This window comes from Haplochromis burtoni, unplaced genomic scaffold (genome assembly GCF_018398535.1).
Source record: "Haplochromis burtoni strain Fernald_Lab_line unplaced genomic scaffold, NCSU_Asbu1 Contig_179, whole genome shotgun sequence".
Classification (NCBI taxonomy): Eukaryota; Metazoa; Chordata; class Actinopteri; order Cichliformes; family Cichlidae; genus Haplochromis; species Haplochromis burtoni.
The window spans coordinates 194822-215866 of record NW_024582540.1 but is presented as its reverse complement, the minus strand read 5'-3'; the positions used below and the strand labels follow the sequence as shown (position 1 = coordinate 215866).

Here is a 21045-nt window from a genome sequence, read left to right as displayed (position 1 = left end):
AAATCCCGACTGTTTTGAAAGAAGAAAACGCATAGTAAAGCCAAATAGTAGAGAATTTGAAAGGGGACCTCTTTTCTTGGAAATCCCAGGTTAGCTGTGGATTGCTGGATTGATTGGTACAGTAAAAAGTACAACTTGTTGGATAGCTAGAGGGATATAAATTTTAGTAATAGTTTTATTTATTGACCTCATATAGCCAGACCTTTATTTAACAGATCTTAATAAGGAATCCAAATAACCTATTAACAATTATCAACCTAAGAATAATTGGTTAAATGATATCATGACTTGCTGGCTTCAAAAACCATTGATATGGTCACCTGGTATATAAAGTGGGACAGATCAATTCAGGGTAGACAGAACCAATATTTTTCTCATCTGATTCTCTTGACGTAACTGAGGGTTACCATTTAAATTCAATAATCAACAGCATTATCAATAGCAATTTGCCATTTTTAAATATTTTCTTCAGTTACTTCTTAAGGTGACAAAGTCTTACACACTGGGGACAAGCCAATTCTTAAACTGTTAAATGGTCTGTAGCAGTAATACCTCTGGTTCAGGCACATCCTCTGCAATTCTGCTGGTTGAGCTCAGCACAGAGCACATCATGCAGGCCAAGACTGTAGAATGATAAGGTCCCATCAAAGCCCGTGTGATTTTGATTCAGCTGATTTAGTTGAACTTTGGAGCAATGCATGAAAAACGTGGTATAACTCAGTAATATTAAACACGTTGTTTAATATTTTATAACCAGGATTCCTATATCTCTGAATTTTGCATTACCGTGTGTCTTTGCTTCTGCAACTACTGTAATGTTTGCACTTTCATTTTTGACTCATTTATTACTTTGCCAAACTCAGAATATTAAAGAGATTAACTAATATGCCTCTGCATTTTGACACTTATGTGTGGTTGTTGTTAGTGATGTGTTGCTGTTAGAAAATTTTATTGTTAACATTTTCATCTCACTGTCAGAAATACAGTGATGCTGAATGGGTTAGAGCTGAGGTTTGGACTTTATATTGCACGCAGGAATTATTGATTTATCACTTATTGGTTTGGTACTTTCTCTGCTCTCTGTGCCATTTATAGCTTAGGCTCTGCAGGTGTTTGAACCTGCCGCAATATCCATACACATTTGCACACAGGAGAAGTTGGTTGCATAGCACTGCATATACTGTTAACTAGCCAATATTTGAGTTTTAATTAACAGTTGGCAGACGTTTACAATTTTTGAGATTTTTATTTTTTTTTAGACAGGAGAAGTTTATGCCTAAGAGGCAGATTTCCACTGTATACAGTATGTATTGCATATATATGCGGTTGCTTATCAGAGCACAGAAATCAGCAGAGTGGATTGTTTTTCCACATCTTTCCCACAGGCATCAGAACCTTTGAACTCTTGCATTTATGACTAAAGACAGAACTCCTGCTGCTGTTGGTGTAGCAGTTACATACTGCCTTGCTTCATTTTTCCTAGAATAATAAATAATGCACATTCACGTGTTGACACAACATTATGTTGCTGAAAAATGGATGTCAGCTTTATGTGTAAGAAATTCTGCTTAGTTTTGTTTACTTTAACTACCACAGGCTCTTAGGGTGAACAGTAATATATAACTGTGAAAAGCCACCATACCTATGTGAATTGCATATTATATTAAAAGACCTGGCTTTTACCTCAGGCGTGACACCAGAAGTTTCTGAAAAATTGATGTCAGCAAAATAAAGGCTTTCTGTGAGAGCTTTTGCCTATTATTCTCTAGTTTTATTTACTGGTAACTACCACTGACTGTTAAGATGACCTTTCGAAGAAAAGTCTCAAAAGTAATTCTGAAGCTATTACTATACTTAAATTACTGCACAAAATCTTGAGCCAACCCTTTATATTTTGTTGAGAAAATGGGGAGGTGGGTGCAATTATGTAATGAAAGGTAGAAACCTATATGGAGATACAGTACATAAGGCAAAACTGAGTTTATACAATACAATGGCCATCTGTACACACATAGCCTGAACTCTATCAGGCAAGCTTTCCTGTAGTTTCTTTTGAGTAGCCTTCAGGAATAGTTCTCCAGGCTTCTTGAATTGCATTCAAAGCTCTTCTTTGGATGTTGGCTTTCTTTTGTTCCATTCTCACTGAAGATGATCCCACACTGCTTCAGAAATGTTTAGGTCCAGGCTTTTGGGATGTCAGTCCACACCTACTCTTCCTCTGTTGTGTTTTTCTGTTCAGGTATGCGTTTACTACATTGGCTGAGTGTTTGGGATCAAAGTCGTCATTGCTTTCCAGATGGTATTGCATGGTGGATTCAAATCCAATGGTATTTTTCTGTGTTCAATTTTGACAAGATCTCCAACACCACTGAAATGCAGCTTTCAAACCATAACAGAGCTTCCACCATGTGTGACAGATAACTGTAGACATTCAGTGTTGTCCGTCCCTTCTAACCTCTGTATTTGTTGATGGTGGTGTGAATTTAAAACTTTACATTAGTATTTACAAATCCAAAAGGCCTGATGCCACCAAATTTTAGTCCAGTTCTTGTGTAACTTGGCACACCTTTTCTCCCTGGTTCACTCCCTTCCTGACATGGCTTCCTGACAGCCACGTTTCCACTGAGACTCTTTCTGATGAGGCATCTCTGAGATCTTGTGTTTCAGGTCATTGCTGGATTTTTTTAAAGGACATGACTTTGAAATACTTTTTTGTTCTGCAGAAAGTTTTTTAGGCTACTTCTTGTGTCCTCCACTTGTCCAGTTTCCTCACATGTTTTAGGAAAACTGCACACCATGAAGAGATTTGTCAAGTTTTCATCTAATAGCTGTTTTGGACTTCACCTTGTTGGTGCAAAAATACTATTTTATGTCAAACTGTGCTATGTTTTCCTTGATTTCACTAAGAAAGTGGGAACAAATTATGTGGGGGGTTTTTTTTGTGATAGGCTGCTAGTAACAAAGTGTCTAAAGATACAATTTAAATTTTTTATACCTTTTCTCATCAGCTCTTATATATATGCAATATATATGTAAGTTTGGCTTCTTGGGAGCAAAGTAGAAAAGTAGAAAGAAATCAGGTTTGGTTTAAGATTCTTGTACAATACTGTATGTGAATTGGCATTTTCTTATTCTAATGATATTGGACATCCAATGTATGTCTCTGTGATGAAACAGGTCCTTATATTTAATGTTATATGTTCTTATTATATGTTACATATCAGTCTCCTAATTCCGCTTAAGTGCAGTATGTGATATGTTTAAACATGCCATGAAGTTAACCTTCTTCCCTTTTTTTTACTCTTGTCTCTGCAGAAGTGTTTAAAATTCAATGTGGATGCTCCAATCTGGCTGTCCAAGCAGCGAATCCTGTGTACTCTCAACCAGAGCCTGAAGGATGTATTAAACTATGGCCTATTCCAGCCGGCATACAACGGCAGGGCTGGCAAGTTTCTGGATGAGGAGAGACGGCTAAGGGAATACCCCTTCCCATCCATTGCTCCTGTACCTTACCTTGAGGTAGGTGTGGATCGTGTGCATTTATGAGGCTTCGACTGATGTATGATAGGAAGAGAGAAAGAAGCTGTATATGCAACAGCACCACACATAATCGTGTATACATCTTCAAAAAGATTTTTGACTCTGTGAAAAATCAATTCACATTAGAAATGCTTTTATATTCCTCCTATATTTTATTGTATTTTATATATTGTCCTAATAATTATCTTTGCATGATTTAAGTAAAGCACTTTGTGAATACTAAACACACGATTAAAATGAGTATTATTAGGAAAAGCTGAACAACAGATGTTGATACTGGCAAACAAGCCGGCCAATCAGTGCCTCCTGCACCACTTAATGAAACAACTCTGTCCATATCCTGTTTTAATTCGGAAATTTTACAACAGTTCAGCGTTCCCAATAATGGTTGTTTTATTTATTTTGTATGTCAACCAGAAAAAGCTGGTTGTCGCTGCTTCAGCTGATTTCAACAAGAATACATACTACTGTAGTTATGGAAGTAGGGCTGTCGAAATATGAAATATATAGAGCTATCCTTAACGTTTTTTATTGGAGCTATAAGAAATATGTTTGGGAAACTGAACATGCTTAACGCTGGCTCTGCAGTCTAGTGCCTCTCTAGCTCTGTTCTAGCTAATAACTGCCAGAGAGGCCATCATAATGCTGCATGAACAGTTTGTTTAATTCCTTTCTGGGGCACAACATTTGGATAACTGAAACCTGAGCTTATTAAGACACTTCATGTTTGATTAGAGTAACCTAATCATTCCAGTCTGCAGTAACTTCACAGCAGCTGAATCTTGCTGCTCACACAACAGTGAGAGGTGCTTGCTTCGCATAATAGGGGCCAACACTGCACACCAGTGTCACTATGCCTGCGCACAGTGCTGATTCATTCATATACAGCACATAGTTTTTGTTTAATTTACCTTTGTTTTAGTGCACTGTTGTTTTGATGTTATATAAATACTGATGCGTTATATTTTATAGGTTTTATCCTAGCATACTGTGGACATCTGTTTTTTAAAGCATATTGATGAATGTGTTTTTAGTCATAGTCCCTTTAACCTAATAATAAATACAGCATCTTGCACCTGTGGTTTTTCGGGGAGGGGTCCTTGTTCCCATGGCAGCGTGATTCAGTTTATAGGCCAGTGTAATAGTTTCTCTTATCATTTTTCTCACCATGTCATTTGTCAGTCATATTACAACTCATTGTTGTTCAAAAGTCGTATGTCTATATGTGTGTTTATGCTTCACATGCAGGCTGATGCGACATTTGGATGCATGTGTCTGCATCATTTTAAGTGTGATGTATGCTTTTTCTGATGTGCCAGTCAAACCCGATGGCCATAATGCTGTAGTCAGTGACAGTTTATTGTCTGCTGCAGCTGTCATCTCTCAAAGATAATTGCAGTGCTTGTCCATCAAGCTTTTTGATCTGAGAGAATTAGAGACTGTTTAACAGACAAGGGTGTAAAGATGACGGCTAGGTTTTCTTTCTTTTTTTTTCCTGACTGCCTTTGTTTTCAGTGATTTTGTGACATGTCAAGAGCTTGAAATAAAGCGAAATGAAGATCTACCAAAGAGTAAATTCTTCCCTGAAACATTACGAATTTTTTGTCTCGTTACTTTGTTATAAAACTTTGTTATGAAATTAGCTATGTTAGTTTTCTAGAGTCTTGACTGCAAATCAAGCTTGAGACTGTGTAATGTCTCAGCTTAAGGACGAATAATACTCATTTAAAGTTAATTACGTTGATTTTGGAGTTCTACTAGACTATGTCTTCACATTTTATTGTTTCTACTTTCTACTACCCTCTCTCTAAAATTCTCAGTTTTAGCTCATATACTTCTACAGAAGTCACAGCTTATCACAAAAAAAAACAACACAATTTTCTGCAATGGCATTACCAGTTAGGTTCCTTTACCAAACCCCTTAACATTCATTCTACACAGCATTTAGGATGTTACACAATTTAAGAGGCAAAATGATGCAAGAGCTGACAGGGTGGGTAAGTTGTCAGTGCCATTTGTCCATTTGTTTGTCTAGTCTGTACTGTATCTAATTCTATCTGGATTTGTGGTTGTACTTCCTAAAACTTACAATTTAGCTCAATAGGCGTGGATTGATCAGTTTGTGTGTGCACAAGTGTCTGCTGCTACTTTGCCAGAACACTATGTATTGACCTGCAGTTATTCCCTTAGGCATGTTGGGTGTAGAGAAGATTGACAGGTTCGGATTAGCGGCTGAAAATCCTGTGCTCTGCTGTGGATTTACTCTGTTGGTGAATGCCACACATCGCTGGAGAAGCAGACATGCACACACGTACACACACAAGCACAAAGAGACCTGAAATACATGGAGTCCTGGGCAGTGAAAGTCGCAAAGTTTTAAAGCTATTACAGGCTGTCAGTGTTCAGTGAAACCTTTCTACAAAACAAGCAGTTTGCATCAGACCTAATGAATGATCTGGCTTTTGACAAATTCCGGTAAAGCTGCTGACCAAAGTTGGATGGTAGAGTCAGAAAGCTTGATAAATTAGTTTGCAGTAGTGAAAGCTCAAGTCATCATGCTACCTGAACTCACCACTGCCACATCTCTAACCTATTGTCTGATTACTAGACCACTTGTGCCTTGGATCTGTCTTCTTTATGATAAAAAACAAAACAAAGAAGCTTTGTTATAATATTAGGAAACGTGCTGAAATAGTTGTGCTCACATCCTCATCTGCTGCTGGAACATTTTCTGGTTAAGCACCTTCGTGCATTCGTCATTTCTTTTATAAATAGCTGGTTGTACTCTATATATGCCAAGCCATGTAATTAGCACACTTTCTCCAACGTATACATTTTTTCTTTTAAAAAGCTATATTTTGTCTTATATTTGTTAAGCTACAAGGATCCCGACCAAATTGCTGACCACTTTCTTGCTCTGCTTCTGAAAAAGTCATCTTCTGTGGGATTCTCATTTTATATGCCTGGTCTTAATTTATTATCTTGTCATGGAGGATTGTGAGGAGTTGTCAGGTGTGATTTTAGTTGTCTTTATCGCCTTTTCTGTGTACAGCTATACTTATTTATCTGCTATACTTAAGTCAAGTAGTTACTTTTTGACTTTTATTTTGTCAGATTTTCTACTTTTTATTACATAATGTATTGATTGGTTGCCTTCAGAGTTCAAGTTCAACTTTTGTTATGCTTTTCTTTTCTAATCTGATTTTCTAGCTGTAGAAAATATTTTATCTAAAAATGGTGAAAATGTCTTTTTTGTGCTTTTCCTATACATGAGGTGTTTAGCTGATATTGGAAGACTTTTTTTTTTAGCTATTTATGTTTCATATTCATGCTCCAAGTCACAGTTTTTGGGTTTTCAAGCAAGATGTAATATATGACAAACATGACATGAGTGCTGGAAAGAGATGACAGCAAGCTGCAGATAGAAATTTCATTTCATAATGACTTTGAAAGTTATTAAATAAGTCCAAATATGTTTGTTTCTGCTCTCACTTTCTATTTCATAGGACCAACTAATAGAAAATAATTTATTTTACACAAGCTAGGCTAAGTAGATGATGCTGCATGACAATTTTAGTTAATAACTTTAATTTTTTTTGCAAAGCAGAGATAAGAGTCTCTTATATTTGTTCTTCTTTTTCAGTTCCGCTATAAAAGACGTGTCTACACTCAGACCTACCTGGATGAAAAGCAGTTGTCCAAGCTCCACACTAAGGTAAGCCCAAACAGTCGTGCGGTTTTCAATTCCACAAGCTTTTTGTTTGTGCAACCTTTTGAACGCAGTGATACAGGTACAGTAATACAGTAATTAAAACACTGACTGGATAGCATAGTGGCACAGTGGGCCACTACAAGAAAAAATTGTGTCCTTTTTTATGTTTAGATGGTGAAAGTAATGATGGAAGCAATGAGTGTTGTCTATGAAACTGGTCTACATATGTTAGATTGAAATCTTGCTGAAGCGAAGCAAAGCCAAGGATCCAAAATCATGTTGAGACCATTCAGTAACCCCCACATGCTTGTTCCGTGTTCTGTTTTTTCAGATTTTCCTTGTACACACATGTCTGTACAGACTAGAGATGTCACAAGAACCAATATTTAGCTGTCCAAAGCCATATTTTCTGAAAATATGGCTATTATACTGAAAGTGCCAAAGGTATGATTGTGGTTCCATAGTCTTGTGGTTTACACATTTGCCTAACACATAAAGTCCCTGGTTGGACACAAATTCCTTCGGGGATGTGTCAGGAAGGGCATCCGGTGAAAAAAAATCTGTCAAATCAAATATGCGGAGCTATCTGCTGTGTCGACCCTCTGTGAATAAGGGAACGGCTGAAAGAAGCTTTTACTAAAAGTACCAAAGGAAGCATATTATATCATCATGGGAAATAGTGAGTGAACATGCAATTAATATAACATGTGAAAACACACTAAGAGTATATATATTTTTCATTTCAGACTGATTCATGCTGCTGAAATGAAACAGAACAAAGTTACAGAGGCTTTAGTCAAGACGTAGCTATGCATTTTGCAGTTTGGCATATTTTGGAACCATCTGTGAAAGTTGATATTTCTTAGGTATTAAATAGCAGAAATTAGGCTTCCTTTTTAAAGTGTTTTTTGTAACATAAATAAAAGCTCAAATTAAAAAGTGGACAACAACGCTGTATACAATGGTAGACTGGCATGTAATGCATTTATGCATAAACAAATGAATAAGACAGAAAAAATGCTCTCGGGAAAATATTTTCAAGCCACACTGGGAGATTGAGTTGCTCAGGAAATGTGGTTTTATCGCATTGGATTTAAGTTTTGGAGGCAAGACAGCAAAGGACAACTAGAATTTGGGTTAATTTTCTCAACATGAAATGTATTATCTTTTGCTGATAGTTTAGTAAATTTTGGCGTGATAAAACTTGCAATTTTACTGGGGCCCTTTCATTTTGAGAGGTTTATATGAAATACCTCCATTTTAGTTATTTATTCCTGGTGGATATCGAAAATAGTCATTTCATGGTCTTGGTACTTACTGCCTAATTTCCTGTGTAGTCGCATTTCTCTGGCAAACATTGCTGTCGATCTGATTTTAGAGTTGTTTTGTTTTTTCTTTCCCTTTTTATGTTTTCCCACCAGCAGCCTGATCAGGGTGCTAAAAGTGTTTTTAAAGGTAAAATTCAAAATAATTTCCAGCTGGATTTACTGATTCTCCATTAAAATTATAGAACGGAAATGTTTCACATCACTAAGACAACAAAGCACTTTAGAAATTGCTTACTTGGAACTGTCAGCCAAGTATTTGCATCTGAGAGGCTCTGGTTGAGTTTTATTGTGTAATTTTTTTATGAGATGGTTGAAAAGAGGGCCAAAGTAAGAGTGCTGCTCTTTATGTTTGTTGGTTCATTCATGTGTAATTGAAGTACTCTCTTTAGGCCATGTCAAGCACTAACATGCTTGCATAAGGACAGAGTGTGCTCATACACAAAGAAGCATGGTAGATGTCACATAAACATAAACTAGATCTTTTGTGTGTTACTGTGGCACAATAAAATATTCAGGGAAAAAATAGGGCCACATTCACTAGTATGATTCATCCCGAGCTTTTCCCAAACTTGTATAATTGCTTTTTTGTCAAAATACAACTGAAATTTCTTTTGTAAAATGCATGATTTCCTATTCAACTAGGAAACAGAACAGGAAACAACATGATTTGCAATCCTGAACTAATTTTGTTTGCTTAGTATAATTTTTTGTCAGAAACAATATGTGCTTAATGCATGTATAAGTGCAAGGTAAAACAAATTTCAAATCTTTTGTGATTGAAATGCAACTTTTAATTCATATATTGAAAAATATGTGTAAGGGCATGTTGCTAACCGGATGTGAACAGACTGCAGAAGAGAAGGCAGGTTTGGTAAACTAAGCTTGGTGGATCAGCAGGCTCACAGACACAGTATAAAGTGGCAAACAGAACCAAAAGGCTAGTGTTGGCAGACATTTGTGAGGCCCAGGCAGGTGGTCTCAAATACAGAAAAGAAGAGCAGGATAAATATTGTCTTCTGGGCAGCCTAGATAATCTGGCAAAGCACGCATATTTGCTGGGCACTATTAATATTATTCATGAAATAATGGGAACCAGGTGTGCACACAGGTGACTGATGATATAATTGCTTGCAGCAGGAATTTAGTGAGTACAACTGTGGCCTGTTCTGTGAAGCTGGATTTGGGTTTTTCGGGTAACTTTAAGGTTGTCCATGGGTTTTCAGTACTAAGGAAGTGGTTCCCTCCATATCCAGCTGCATCTCCATGCTTCAAGTTATGTTCAAGATTGGAAATCAAAAGGCATGAAAATATCAACCACTGATCAATCAGATGTCCATTCCTGTAAGATCCCTAGGACTAGGGTCTAAAGTTTTTAAGTGGTGTCTAAAGTTTTCCCCTGTGAGTATTAAATTATATAGATTGAACTTCATCCATTAACTTTTGCTTTGCTGCTTTTGTAACCAGTTTCTGCTTCACCCCGCTGCAACAGTTCGGCCCAAACAGACACCTCGACTCTGCGTTGTGTTGTGTTTTTAAGAAGACAAGGAGTCTCTGATCGATCGTTGCCAGTTTATTTCCTGAATGCAAACAACGGTGTATTATCAGTGCAAAGGGCTCGCCACACACCACTCCGCACAGCACACTATGGCAGAACATCCCATTAGCATTCCACTTTAGCATACAGTTTCACACATTAATAAACAAATGAAAAGTACATAAAACTGATGTTGCACATGTGTCCACTAAGCACTTATTACACTCGGTGCCCATCAGTTGATCATACATGGTTTATGTGTCTGTACTATTTAGCTACATTGTGTGCGGTAAATACAACTCACCTCTCGTATGGCTACGGCAGACTGGCAGCGATTACTGCAGCCAGCCTCACCTAACCAGCCACACCGAGAGGCGGGGCGCTGTTTCCCCATTACACTGATATTTGTGGCAAGTGGAATAATACCACATAAACACTGTTACACTTTCTCCTTTGTTGGCTGCAAGCATGCAAAAATACTTTTTTGTGCTGTAAACCTGCAGAGCTAGCCAGAATGGGAAACCCTGGGTTTACTTATTGTGCTGATAACCACCTTTATGTGATGACTTAGCCTGCTTCATTATGTCGGGTTACCTGAAGCCAGATAACAAAAACAGACATCCTGAGTATCTTAAACAGGCTTCGTAGTACAAGGCTGAGGTGGACAGGTGCAGGTGGCAGGTGTGGTATAGCAGGAGATGACAGTAAATAGTTACTTGTGAAGTCCAGGTTTTCTGTGTGTGTGTGTGTGTGTGTGTGTGTCTGTAGACTGGAGTGGAGCAGACTAGAGAGAGACGTGAATGCATTTGCATCAGACCCCATCAGATGGCAGGAGATTTGCACTGGAGAGAACGCCAGAACTTCAAACTGTGTTTGTGTACTTTTGTCTGCTACAGAGGGATGTAGAGCTGCTGCAGGGAAGAAATTCTGGAAAAACTGTTTTCATCATTTTCTTCTTTTCACCCTTATTTTATTTATTTATTTATTTATTTTAAAAAAGCTTCAATTTTAACTAAACTCCATGAGAAAATGGTATGTTTGTTATTTGGCATGTGCTTTTCTTGCAGGCAGACATTATTGAAAAATACTGCTTCACATTACAGTTTAATGAAAAAAGAAAAACATAACATTAGATCATGGAGTGCACTGCTGTTACCCCTAATGTGTGGCTAATGTTCTTAGATATGCTCTTTTTTTTTTTACAATTAATCGACTAAGACTTGTGAGAACAGTTTAATAGCTGATTATACAGAGCTTTGTGTAATCCCATGAGAAAATTTAATTGTATTGCTAATCCTCACAATCATAGAAACTAACCCAACTGCCTAGTAACAGTTGGTGGTTTGAAGCTATTGATTAAAAGTCTGTTGTGTTTTTCTTTTTTTTAAATGTTATTAATAGGGTAGTCAAAGTTATACACATTGTGTTACTGAGTGCTTGTGTGTACTACTTGAATATTTAATGTTTGAGGACGTTAAGCAAGTGTCCCATTTTGTTTCAGGGATACATTTCATATGAAAGATTCTCTAGTGTTGAAAATGTTCAACACTCTAAAAAAATCACTAAAAAGAAAACAAAAAACATAGAGGGCAAAATGTTGCCTCATGGCAGTGGTTCCCAAACTTTTTTTGCTAGGCCCCCCTTTGTTTTACAAGAAAATGTTTGCCCCCCGCGCGTGCACGCACAAACACATCCTCCAACCACACACACCCATATTTTGCTCCATTGCAATTTATTTCACACCTCAAACATTTAGTAAACAATTAAGCAAATACAAGTAAACTGCAATAAATGACAGGTAGTACAAAAAATTAAACTACTAACTCTTTTACGTTACGTCCGCACCTACACGGGTATTTTTGAAAACGCAGCTGTTTGGTCCACACGTAAACGGTGTTTCGAATCACCGAAAACTGAGATTTTTTTAAAACTCCTTTTTTTGCGTTTACGTGTGGACGAGGAATACAGAGTTCGTTGCGCAACGTCAAAGGTATGTGCCTTTTTTCACGTCACGCTGTGCGCCACGTTATTGTTTACATGAGAGGAATTGCAGAATAGCAGATAGACAAAATATTGTTACTGTTAATCTCACTATCTGCAGGTTTTACACGCTTACATATACACACGCAGTTACTGTCCCTCTATTTACAAAGGCAAAGGCATCATAGTGTGATTATTTTACATGTAGTTGGTTTTTTTTCCTCTTTAAAAATATTCAACATTGCTATCAATACATTTTTCAAAAAATGCCTCTCTGTGCAAAATGAGTTCAAAAACATAAACAAGTGTGGGATACTGTTTGTCCGTGATTTGAACAGCCCAGCGCTGCTCCCGACACAGGGAAAACTAATTCTGCAGGGGAGACCTACCTCGGCACTTGTGCAGGTGAAGCCAAAGGGAAGATATGCTTCACCATATTTTCTAGTCTTTGGCTTAGAATGAAGTTGGTTTGGAAACATACTCAGCTATGCTTCATCTCCTGCTTTGCGTTTGTGTGGGAGCCGAGCAGTGTCCAAGCATTTTGTCCTCCCCCCCTCCCCCCTTTCATACCGCGCCCCCCCTGCAATGGCTCTGCGCTCCCCCAGGGGGCGGGCCCCACACTTTGGGAAGGTCTGCCTTATGGGATAGATCCTCAGGTTTGGAGCATTCATTGCTAAGTTTTGAATTTTATATATAAATGTTGAAAAATTGCAGAGTAAGCATGTGTGGGACAAAAACGTCACTGAACTTGGTTGCGTTTGCATAGAGAAACTTTGAGTTAATTGATCATGATTTTTGGCTTTGATTACTATCATCTGTACATTCACGGGGTTGTGAGGGTCCTCTGCTGCGCTGTTGAAAAGTGTCAAACTACAACAAAACACAAAATGGTGAATGAGATGAAGATGCAGAAAAGCAGTGACAAGTATGAGTCGTGCACTCAATTATTTCTCTTGTTAAGGCAGTCTGGTGTGAAGTGCTGTATTCTGCTTCTGTGTTACACTGCTGTGCCAAAGTGTGAGTGAGTGGTGCTCAACTGACAAACTCAGCGAGGATCAATTTCTGCACGATTGCAATTTAGAGAGTCATTTCATGCAATAAATCACCTATAAAGACACAATTTGTTATGTGCAGCTCTATGTAACACTGGCTTACAGAGTACAAAGCTCAAAGTGTGAATGGGCTGTGAAGGCTATGCTATATTTCACAAGTAAGTATTTAGTGACAGCTGTTTTATTGGAGAAAATAAGTGTGGTTATTTTGCCGCATAAGCTGCAGAAACTTAAAAGATTCTTTTTTTCCACTAGTGGATTTAAACTTACAGTTATCTCCCTAGATATTCACAGTGGCACAATTTTTGTACATTTTTGGACCCGGTATAGACAGCTCCAATGAAAAGCAAACAAATGCAGGTTTCACACAAGGAATGAGCTCCAGATCTTTTATTTTTGTCATGGAATAATGAGGGAACAGACAACACGTGGCACATGAGCCTCTGAAAATGGGGGAGAATGTATAAAAATGGGTGTAAATCCTGAACAGGTAATGCACCACTTGTGTGTACATTTTTTTTTTTTAATCCTTGAGTTAAACCTGAGAGGATAATCTTAAATTACAGCTTTACTGTTTGATCTGTGGTTTACACAGGCAAAACTGTGTCACTGTCCACATATTTACTTAAATATTGATCAATGCCGTATCTGTCACTGTGTACTGGCATTTATGTCAGTGTGTTTAAAGAATTTTATATTGAATATTAAAAGGTTGTCACTGCCAGTCGCTGGTGTAATTGTCCACAGTAGAGCTCTTAATCTATAACAAGGTCATGTTCAAGTTAGATTTCAGCTTGCTCTGTTTTCTCTATTTCTCAGAAGAATGGCAAACGTTGGCATTTACTTAATCCCAATTGTCATTATCATTTTTGAATTATATAAGCTTTTTGAGGTCAGAATATGTGTTTGCATCAGTGAGCATGAGCTTTAAGCAAAAAAAAACAAAACAACTTTTATTTTATTCCTTTTTTTAAATAGCAGATTTTCTTTTATGACATAATGACTTAAGGGGTAAGAGGTGGAATCCTGCTCTGGATGAGTCTTGCAGCCTTGGCTGGTACTAGGGTATTCATTCTGCAGCAAGCAGGGGTCAAGCATTACCCTAGTTTGCTTGCATGGAGTTCATTAGCCACAGGGTAAACTATAAAATTGGGTCATAGTTGATAGGATTTTCCCTTTCATTTTCTCCCTTTGCCCAACCAGGCCTCACCCTGCAACTGTCCTGGTTAAGCTTGGTGGCTTCATGTAAAATTTATACCATATTCTTTTTGTAATAAAGAGTGCATGTGTGTGGGCGTTGGGTGTAGGCGGTCGGCCACGTAATAGACCGACGCGCTGAATGGGTGGCTTTCTTACAGAGTAAAAAAGGCCTTCCAGTGATAGAAAAACTTTATTATCTTTTAAGTAACTTAGTCACATAGACCCAGTGTTTGTTTGATACTTTAAACTTGATTTGTACTTGAAAAACCTCTGTCTACAGTATTTTACAGCATCAAATACATACTGTATGTGCATGTATATAAGCCCTTTTCCATAAAAGTTTTGTTTTGTAAAATGTGAATAAAAAAGAATGATTGCAAAGTGATTTGCTTATCATCTAAACCTGGGTCGTGGCCCTGAGTACAACATGTCTGTGTGGATTTGCAGGGAGTTGTCTGTTTTCTGTCTATGAAGTTTCACTTACTTGTAAAATAAATGCTAAGAAAGGTTATTATTAACATCCTGCATTGGACTGAATGGAAAATGATTCGTCTTATACTTGAGAGTAAATAGTAGCAGTAAGCTGCAGGGCAGTGCAAAACGCATTTAGTAATGCACTATTTGTTAATGTGGTCATGATGCCAAAGAGCACAAAGTGGAGCAAGAGAATATCTTATGCGCTATTGTTATATTTGCATTGTTCATTGGCACCCGATATCAAAGTGTAAAATGTGCTCGGAGTTTGGGTAGAAATCTGTGTTCTTATGTGCAGTTATTCACAAGCTAAGCCATTATGCCACATTGTTGTTAATGTGCAAGTGTAGACAAGCATAATGCACAAAAGGCTCCATCATATAATCTATAGTAATTCTAATCCCCCAGCACTGCGGCTCTGTATTTGTGCTAGCACTTCTTTGTATTTATGAATGAGAATTCCTGCATTATTTTCAATTTAAAATAAAACTACACAGTGAATGCAGCCCATCGTGGGTGTGATATTGTTATGAGTTTCCACAAAGCCTTTGTTGAGTGCCTAAACTAGCCTAGCATGCTTCTGTTTTTGCAAACACAGCCAATATGATACACGTATCTGCATGGCACAGGATGAAAGTATATTTCCAGTTGGGAAGCCCTCACATGGAAAAGCGCCCCTAATGGATAAGCCCCTACCAGGAGAGAAATGTAGCTCTTTGAAGACAGTAAAGACAAATCGGGTTCGAACAAGAATACTCTCGGTTCATTCGAGCTCATCCACATGCCCCAAACAAATACAGACATGGAACCTGGGATTTAAAAAATGTCTTCCCAGTGAAGGGCACGCCCGCTAAAATTGATGTCACTGATTCTAATGCAAAATGCTCTTGATGTGTTTAACCATACAGTGTGTGCATGCATGCATACTGTATGTGTCGAAGCATGTTTAGTGTAACTATAGACAGTTTGTGTTTTCAGAAACACGTTAGTCAGTTGGCATAAATTCCTCGACTATAACGAATAAGATTTTCAGCAGGTTGCTATATTAATGCAGACTGAACCAGCACCTGCTGTATATTTAAGAACACACTTCTTTTTTTTCTTTACACATTTCTGTTTGCATTTGATATCCATACCTTCCCTCAGCATGGTACCCTCTCTCACTCTCTCTTTTTCTCTTTTGGTTTTCCCTCCCCCTATCACACACTTTCTCTCCTCCCTCTGTGTTCCCTCCCTCTTCTCTTGCTCTCTCTCTCCCCCTCCCTCCGCACTTTCCCTCTGTTCTCTCCAGCATCCTGCAAAATAACCCCTTACCACCTCTCCGTCTGTCTGTGTATGCACAGGAGTTTGTGTGTTGGTCCAGGTTCGGGTGAGTGTTTGTTTCACTGACCAGGTGAGTCTGCACGTGCTAGACGAGACGAAAGGTACTGAAGGAGAAGGAGTGAGAACAAGAAGAGAGTAGACAACAAGGAGGAGGGTGGGGGGCTGGATATGGCCATGTGGAGGATGTTTTGGCATTCAAACTGTAGCTGACCTACGGGACTGCGCGTGTGGTGGAGAGTGTGTCCATGTGTGTGTGTGAGATGGGATCCATTCTGACCAGAAGACAAAGACAATCAGCTGAAAAAAAGGAAAGAAAAGCTAAAGAAGCCAGGAAGGCCAGGCTCAATAGTAAGGTACCCCAGTTGCTTTCATCATCTCTTTAATTTAATTTTGCCATTACCTCTGTTGTAAAGACATCCTTTTTTTACCCTCTGTTTCTGAATTTTTGTTTTTCAACTTTCTGTCTCCAGTTATTCACAAACACTTCCTTACCGTTCCCAGACTACCTGTCTATGCACTGGCTTTCATTCCGTTGTTATGCTCTGCTGCATGTTGGCTGTGTGAGGAGCTGGTGCAGTCTTGTCTGAAACCCTGACAGAATGCTAATGTTTTTCTTTGCACTGGTTGAGTTACTCACTGTGGGCTCGGAACAGTATTTGTATGTTTTCGCATATGTGTGTATGTACCTGATATGTTGGAGGATATGTGGATGCTCGTGTCTAGCTGTGCGTTTATCTTTCAGATCTGAGCAAGCTAAACACACACTCTGTGTGTGTTTGTGTGACAGCTATTCCTGTATGCCTGTGGGTATGTGCACATGTGAGTGTATGGGTGTATAAAAATGTGTTTACGCATGCACATGTCAATGTGTGAATGCAAGGAGCAGCCAGAGCTTCTCCCCAGGACAGAATTTGCCTTGTGGTCTTCTATGGCATTATTTTTGTGCCACTATTCTGAGCGCACGTAAAAAAAAAAATTTGAGCGCAAGTAAAAAAGTTTGCAGGTGCAAGTGTTGCATTTTGAGGAGAAATTTATTTTGAGCGAAGAAAAGCTGAATTTGAGTGAACAAAATTCATTGCTGCGTGCAAAAAATGTATTTCAGTGTTTGCTATTATCCACACACACACAATGGCAGCCCCTCTCGCTCAGTTTTTGTATTTGCCCTCGCTCGCAATGTGTTGCTCGCGCTCTCAACATTTCTGCCTGTGCGCGTTCAACTCTTTCTGTACACCGTTATATTTGTGCCACAAAACCAGCCAATCACAGACTTGGATGCAAAAATATCTGATTGGCTCTTCTGGTCTACAATCAGCTCGAAATGATGAAATGCAATATCCCAGAATCCATTTAGTCCAAAACTCAAATGAGGCAGTGGCGGAGGAACACAGAGTGGCGGAGTTTAAAATATTACTCTTTCTGGGTCACAAAATAAACTTTTAAGATATTTTCATGCGAGAATGGTGCTGTGTAAGCTTCAAATATCTGCTCGATTCATCAAGACATCACATATTTCCATAAGTGCTCTAATGTTTTCGGAGATGCCTGTTACCCACCAGCTGACCGGGTGGGAACTCGGGTTAAACATAATATAAAAGGCTGAACTGACAAAAAAATCACCGACTACCCCACCAGGTATTATAGGAAAAACCATAAAGCCTTTGAACGAAAACAAACGCTGTTGTGACAGTGATGTACACTGTCTTGTTGGTATATATGCATGATTTGTATCACCTTCATGTTTCCAAACCGATATCATGAGCAGCAGCTTTTATAGCTGTGGCTCCCACAAACATCAGCTGATACTAGAAAGTAATTTTAAATAAATTCTAACAACAGCTTATCAAGCTTGAACGTGCTGCTGTTGTTGTTTAGCGCAACATCCGCTGGTTTCCTGTTTATGGCGCAAAGTGGGAGATAAACAAGAGAGACGATCAGCTGATCATTGATCGGTTTCATGATTGAAGTAGCAACAGGAGAGGGAGGGAGAGAGAATGAGGGGAGAAGAGGCAGCTGTGCAACGTAAAGACAGACTAACTCCAGCTTTGTCTTTTTTTCATTCTAGCTAAAGTACGGTACTAATCGCTTTCCTTTTCCTCTCAATACGATGTATTGTAATTGGTCCAGCCCAGAGTTGATCATGACCAATTGGCTAATTCACCACCTTTCATTGTTTATACCGTTACAAAAACAAACATAAAAATGAAAAATCACCATCAGCCCACCAGGCAAATGTCCGGTATGCCCAATGACCAGTCCAGCTATGCGGTCAGCTGGTGGGTAACAGGCATCTCCGAAAACATTAGAGCACTTATGGAAATATGTGATGTCTTGATGAACACCATTCTCGCATGAAAATATCTTAAAAGTTTATTTTGTGCCCCAGAAAGAGTAATATTTTAAACTCCGCCACTCTGTGTTCCTCCGCCACTGCCTCGTTTGAGTTTTGGACTAAATGGATTCTGGGATATTGCATTTCATCATTTGGAGCTGATTGTAGACCAGAAGAGCCAATCAGATATTTTTGCATCCAAGTCTGTGATTGGCTGGTTTTGTGGCACAAATATAACGGCGTACACAAAGAGTTGAACGCGCACGGGCAGAAATGTTGAGAGCGCGAGCAACACATTGCGAGCGAGCGCAAATACAAAAACTGAGGGGCTGCTATTGTGTGTGTGTGGACAATAGCAAACACTGAAATACATTTTTTGCACGCAGCAATGAATTTTGTTCACTCAAATTCAGCTTTTCTTCACTCAAAATAAATTTCTTCTCAAAATGCAACACTTGCACCTGCAAACTTTTTTACTTGCGCTTAAATTTTTTTTACGTGCGCTCAGAATAGTGGCACAAAAATAACGCCATAGTCTTCAGCGTTTGCTGTCATAATGCTCTGATTGTGTCACAATGCTGTCTCAGCCAGCTATTGATGCTCAGTGATGGAGATTTTCTCACTGTGTGTGTGTGAGAGAGAAAAAGCTGTTGGAAATATTACAATAGTTCAGGCACAGGGTAATCTGGTAAAGCGAAGTAACCACCACGAGTATATTCTGTGAACCTTCTCTGAGAGTCTCAGAGCTGTCGGTCTCAGTCAGCGAGAGTTCACCAGGTGGCAGCTTTTAACAGGATGCCCTGTGGACAGCCTGACTTGAAGTACTCCCCAGGTGGACAGCCTGACCAACCCACTTTCATACAAATGTGTTTTTCATCTTCATATTAGGCGTATTACTCAGTATTAATGGAATGTATGGGCTATAAAAACTCATCAATTAGAGCTCAAGATTATATCTGTTGTATCTTCCGTCTTTGTTTTCTGCCTACTTACAAATTCAGACTGTGTAAGTAACATCCAGACTGCAAGTGCATTTTCTTTCAGTTTGCTTCGGGTTGGTTTAAAACGTAACTTATTCACAAATAGCTCATTTTTCTTTATACAGTGGTATACTGCTCTAATGCAAATCTGTTTGAAATTGCAGCATTGTACTCTATCATACTTTTGCTACCAAAAACCTTCATAATGTACCATCATAATTTTTACTTTATCTGAGATGTATGTTTGTAAGGGAGTATATGGATGGGATTTTACTTTCTTGGGAGTAAAACCTGCAGCGACACCGTGTTCAAGTTGTTGCCCCTCTGGGGTTGGAGGAGAAATGTGTATTTGGTGTCCTCATATTGGGCAGGCACACAAACATCCTCACAGAACCTCCTGCTCACCATGTGATGGTGAAATATACGTCACTCACCCAGTCAGACCCATAATGGAAACTATAACACTGGTGAAAAAGAGAGAGAGAGAGACTGATTACACAGATTTGAAAAAGGAATTGATTCTGTTTAGTTCAGTATGCTCTGAAACCAGGCCATGTAGAAATCATAGCCTCAAGCTCTGTAAAATACACCTCGCTAATCTGTATGTGGGTGTCTGTTTATAGGTACTGATGATACTAATTCATTAGACTCTATTGTTGTAATTCAGATAAATTTGCACATTTGCACACCCACAACAACACAACACAAAAACTCTATTTTAACCTTTGTCTTGATGCATTCTCAATCATCCAGGAAAGTAAATCTCCAAAAGTTGATTCTGTTCATCTGGACGTAGCGTTTTGTGGGAGAAACGTTTCTTCACTCATCCAAGTGACTTCTTCAGTCTCAGCTGACTGCAGGTTTCCCCAAATCTTATTAACAGTACATTTGCATAATGACTGAAACCAGCCCACTGAAGGGATGATTCAGAATTGAGGAGGGGGCTATAGATCAGTGGTCTTTGATCAGTGGGTTTTGGTCAGTGGTTGTTGATCAATGGTCATGAGAATTTGCATAATTAAGATTAAGGAACTGACCTCCCAGCCCATTGTCCCTTCAGTGTGCTGGTTTCAGTCACACAAAACGCTACGTCCAGATGAACAGAATCAACCTTTGGAGATCTACTTTAACCTGTTGAAGTATTAAGTTGGCAGGTAGGTGGAAATCTGTTCCCACTGTACAGATTTGTTCTATTGTGTTCAGATTGTCTACTCCAGGGGTAGGCAACTCCAGGCCTCGAGTGCCGGTGTCCTGCAGGTTTTAGATGTGTCCTTGATCCAACACAGCTGATTACCTCCTCAACATGTCTTGAAGTTCTCCAGAGGCCTGGGAATGAACTAATGATTTGATTCAGCTGTGTTGACACAGGGTGATGTCTAAAACCTGCAGGACACCGGCACTTGAGGCCTGGAGTTGCCTACCCCTGGTCTACTCAGTCATCCCCTATGCAGTGTTTACTGAATAAAAGATAAAAGTAGGGTGTAATGGGCAGAATTTGCTAGGTAATTACATAATTACATGATTGTGTGTGTTATATAATTCTGATATTTGTACTTTCCTCCGTCACAAAATATCTGCACCACATTTCAGATC

The 21045-nt window shown here is 38.8% G+C and overlaps 1 protein-coding gene across 11 annotated transcripts in view; it reads left to right on the top strand.

Moving 5' to 3' along the window:
* The window catches only part of shank3a (SH3 and multiple ankyrin repeat domains 3a), a 158928-nt gene that overhangs the window by 28817 nt on the left and 109066 nt on the right, over positions 1-21045 (top strand). For 9 of the 11 annotated variants that reach the window (XR_001336747.2, XR_001336746.2, XM_014337404.2 and 6 more), the window contains exons 2-3: positions 3316-3519; positions 7184-7255. Coding sequence is in view for 8 of the 11 variants with exons in the window: in XM_014337404.2 (XP_014192890.2) it covers positions 3316-3519; positions 7184-7255 (276 nt within the window). In the remaining 3 variants the exon portion in view is untranslated. Of the gene's footprint in view, positions 1-3315; positions 3520-7183; positions 7256-12739; positions 16497-21045 lie in introns of those variants that run through there. The other 2 variants (XM_042225706.1, XM_042225702.1) reach the window with 2 other exon arrangements.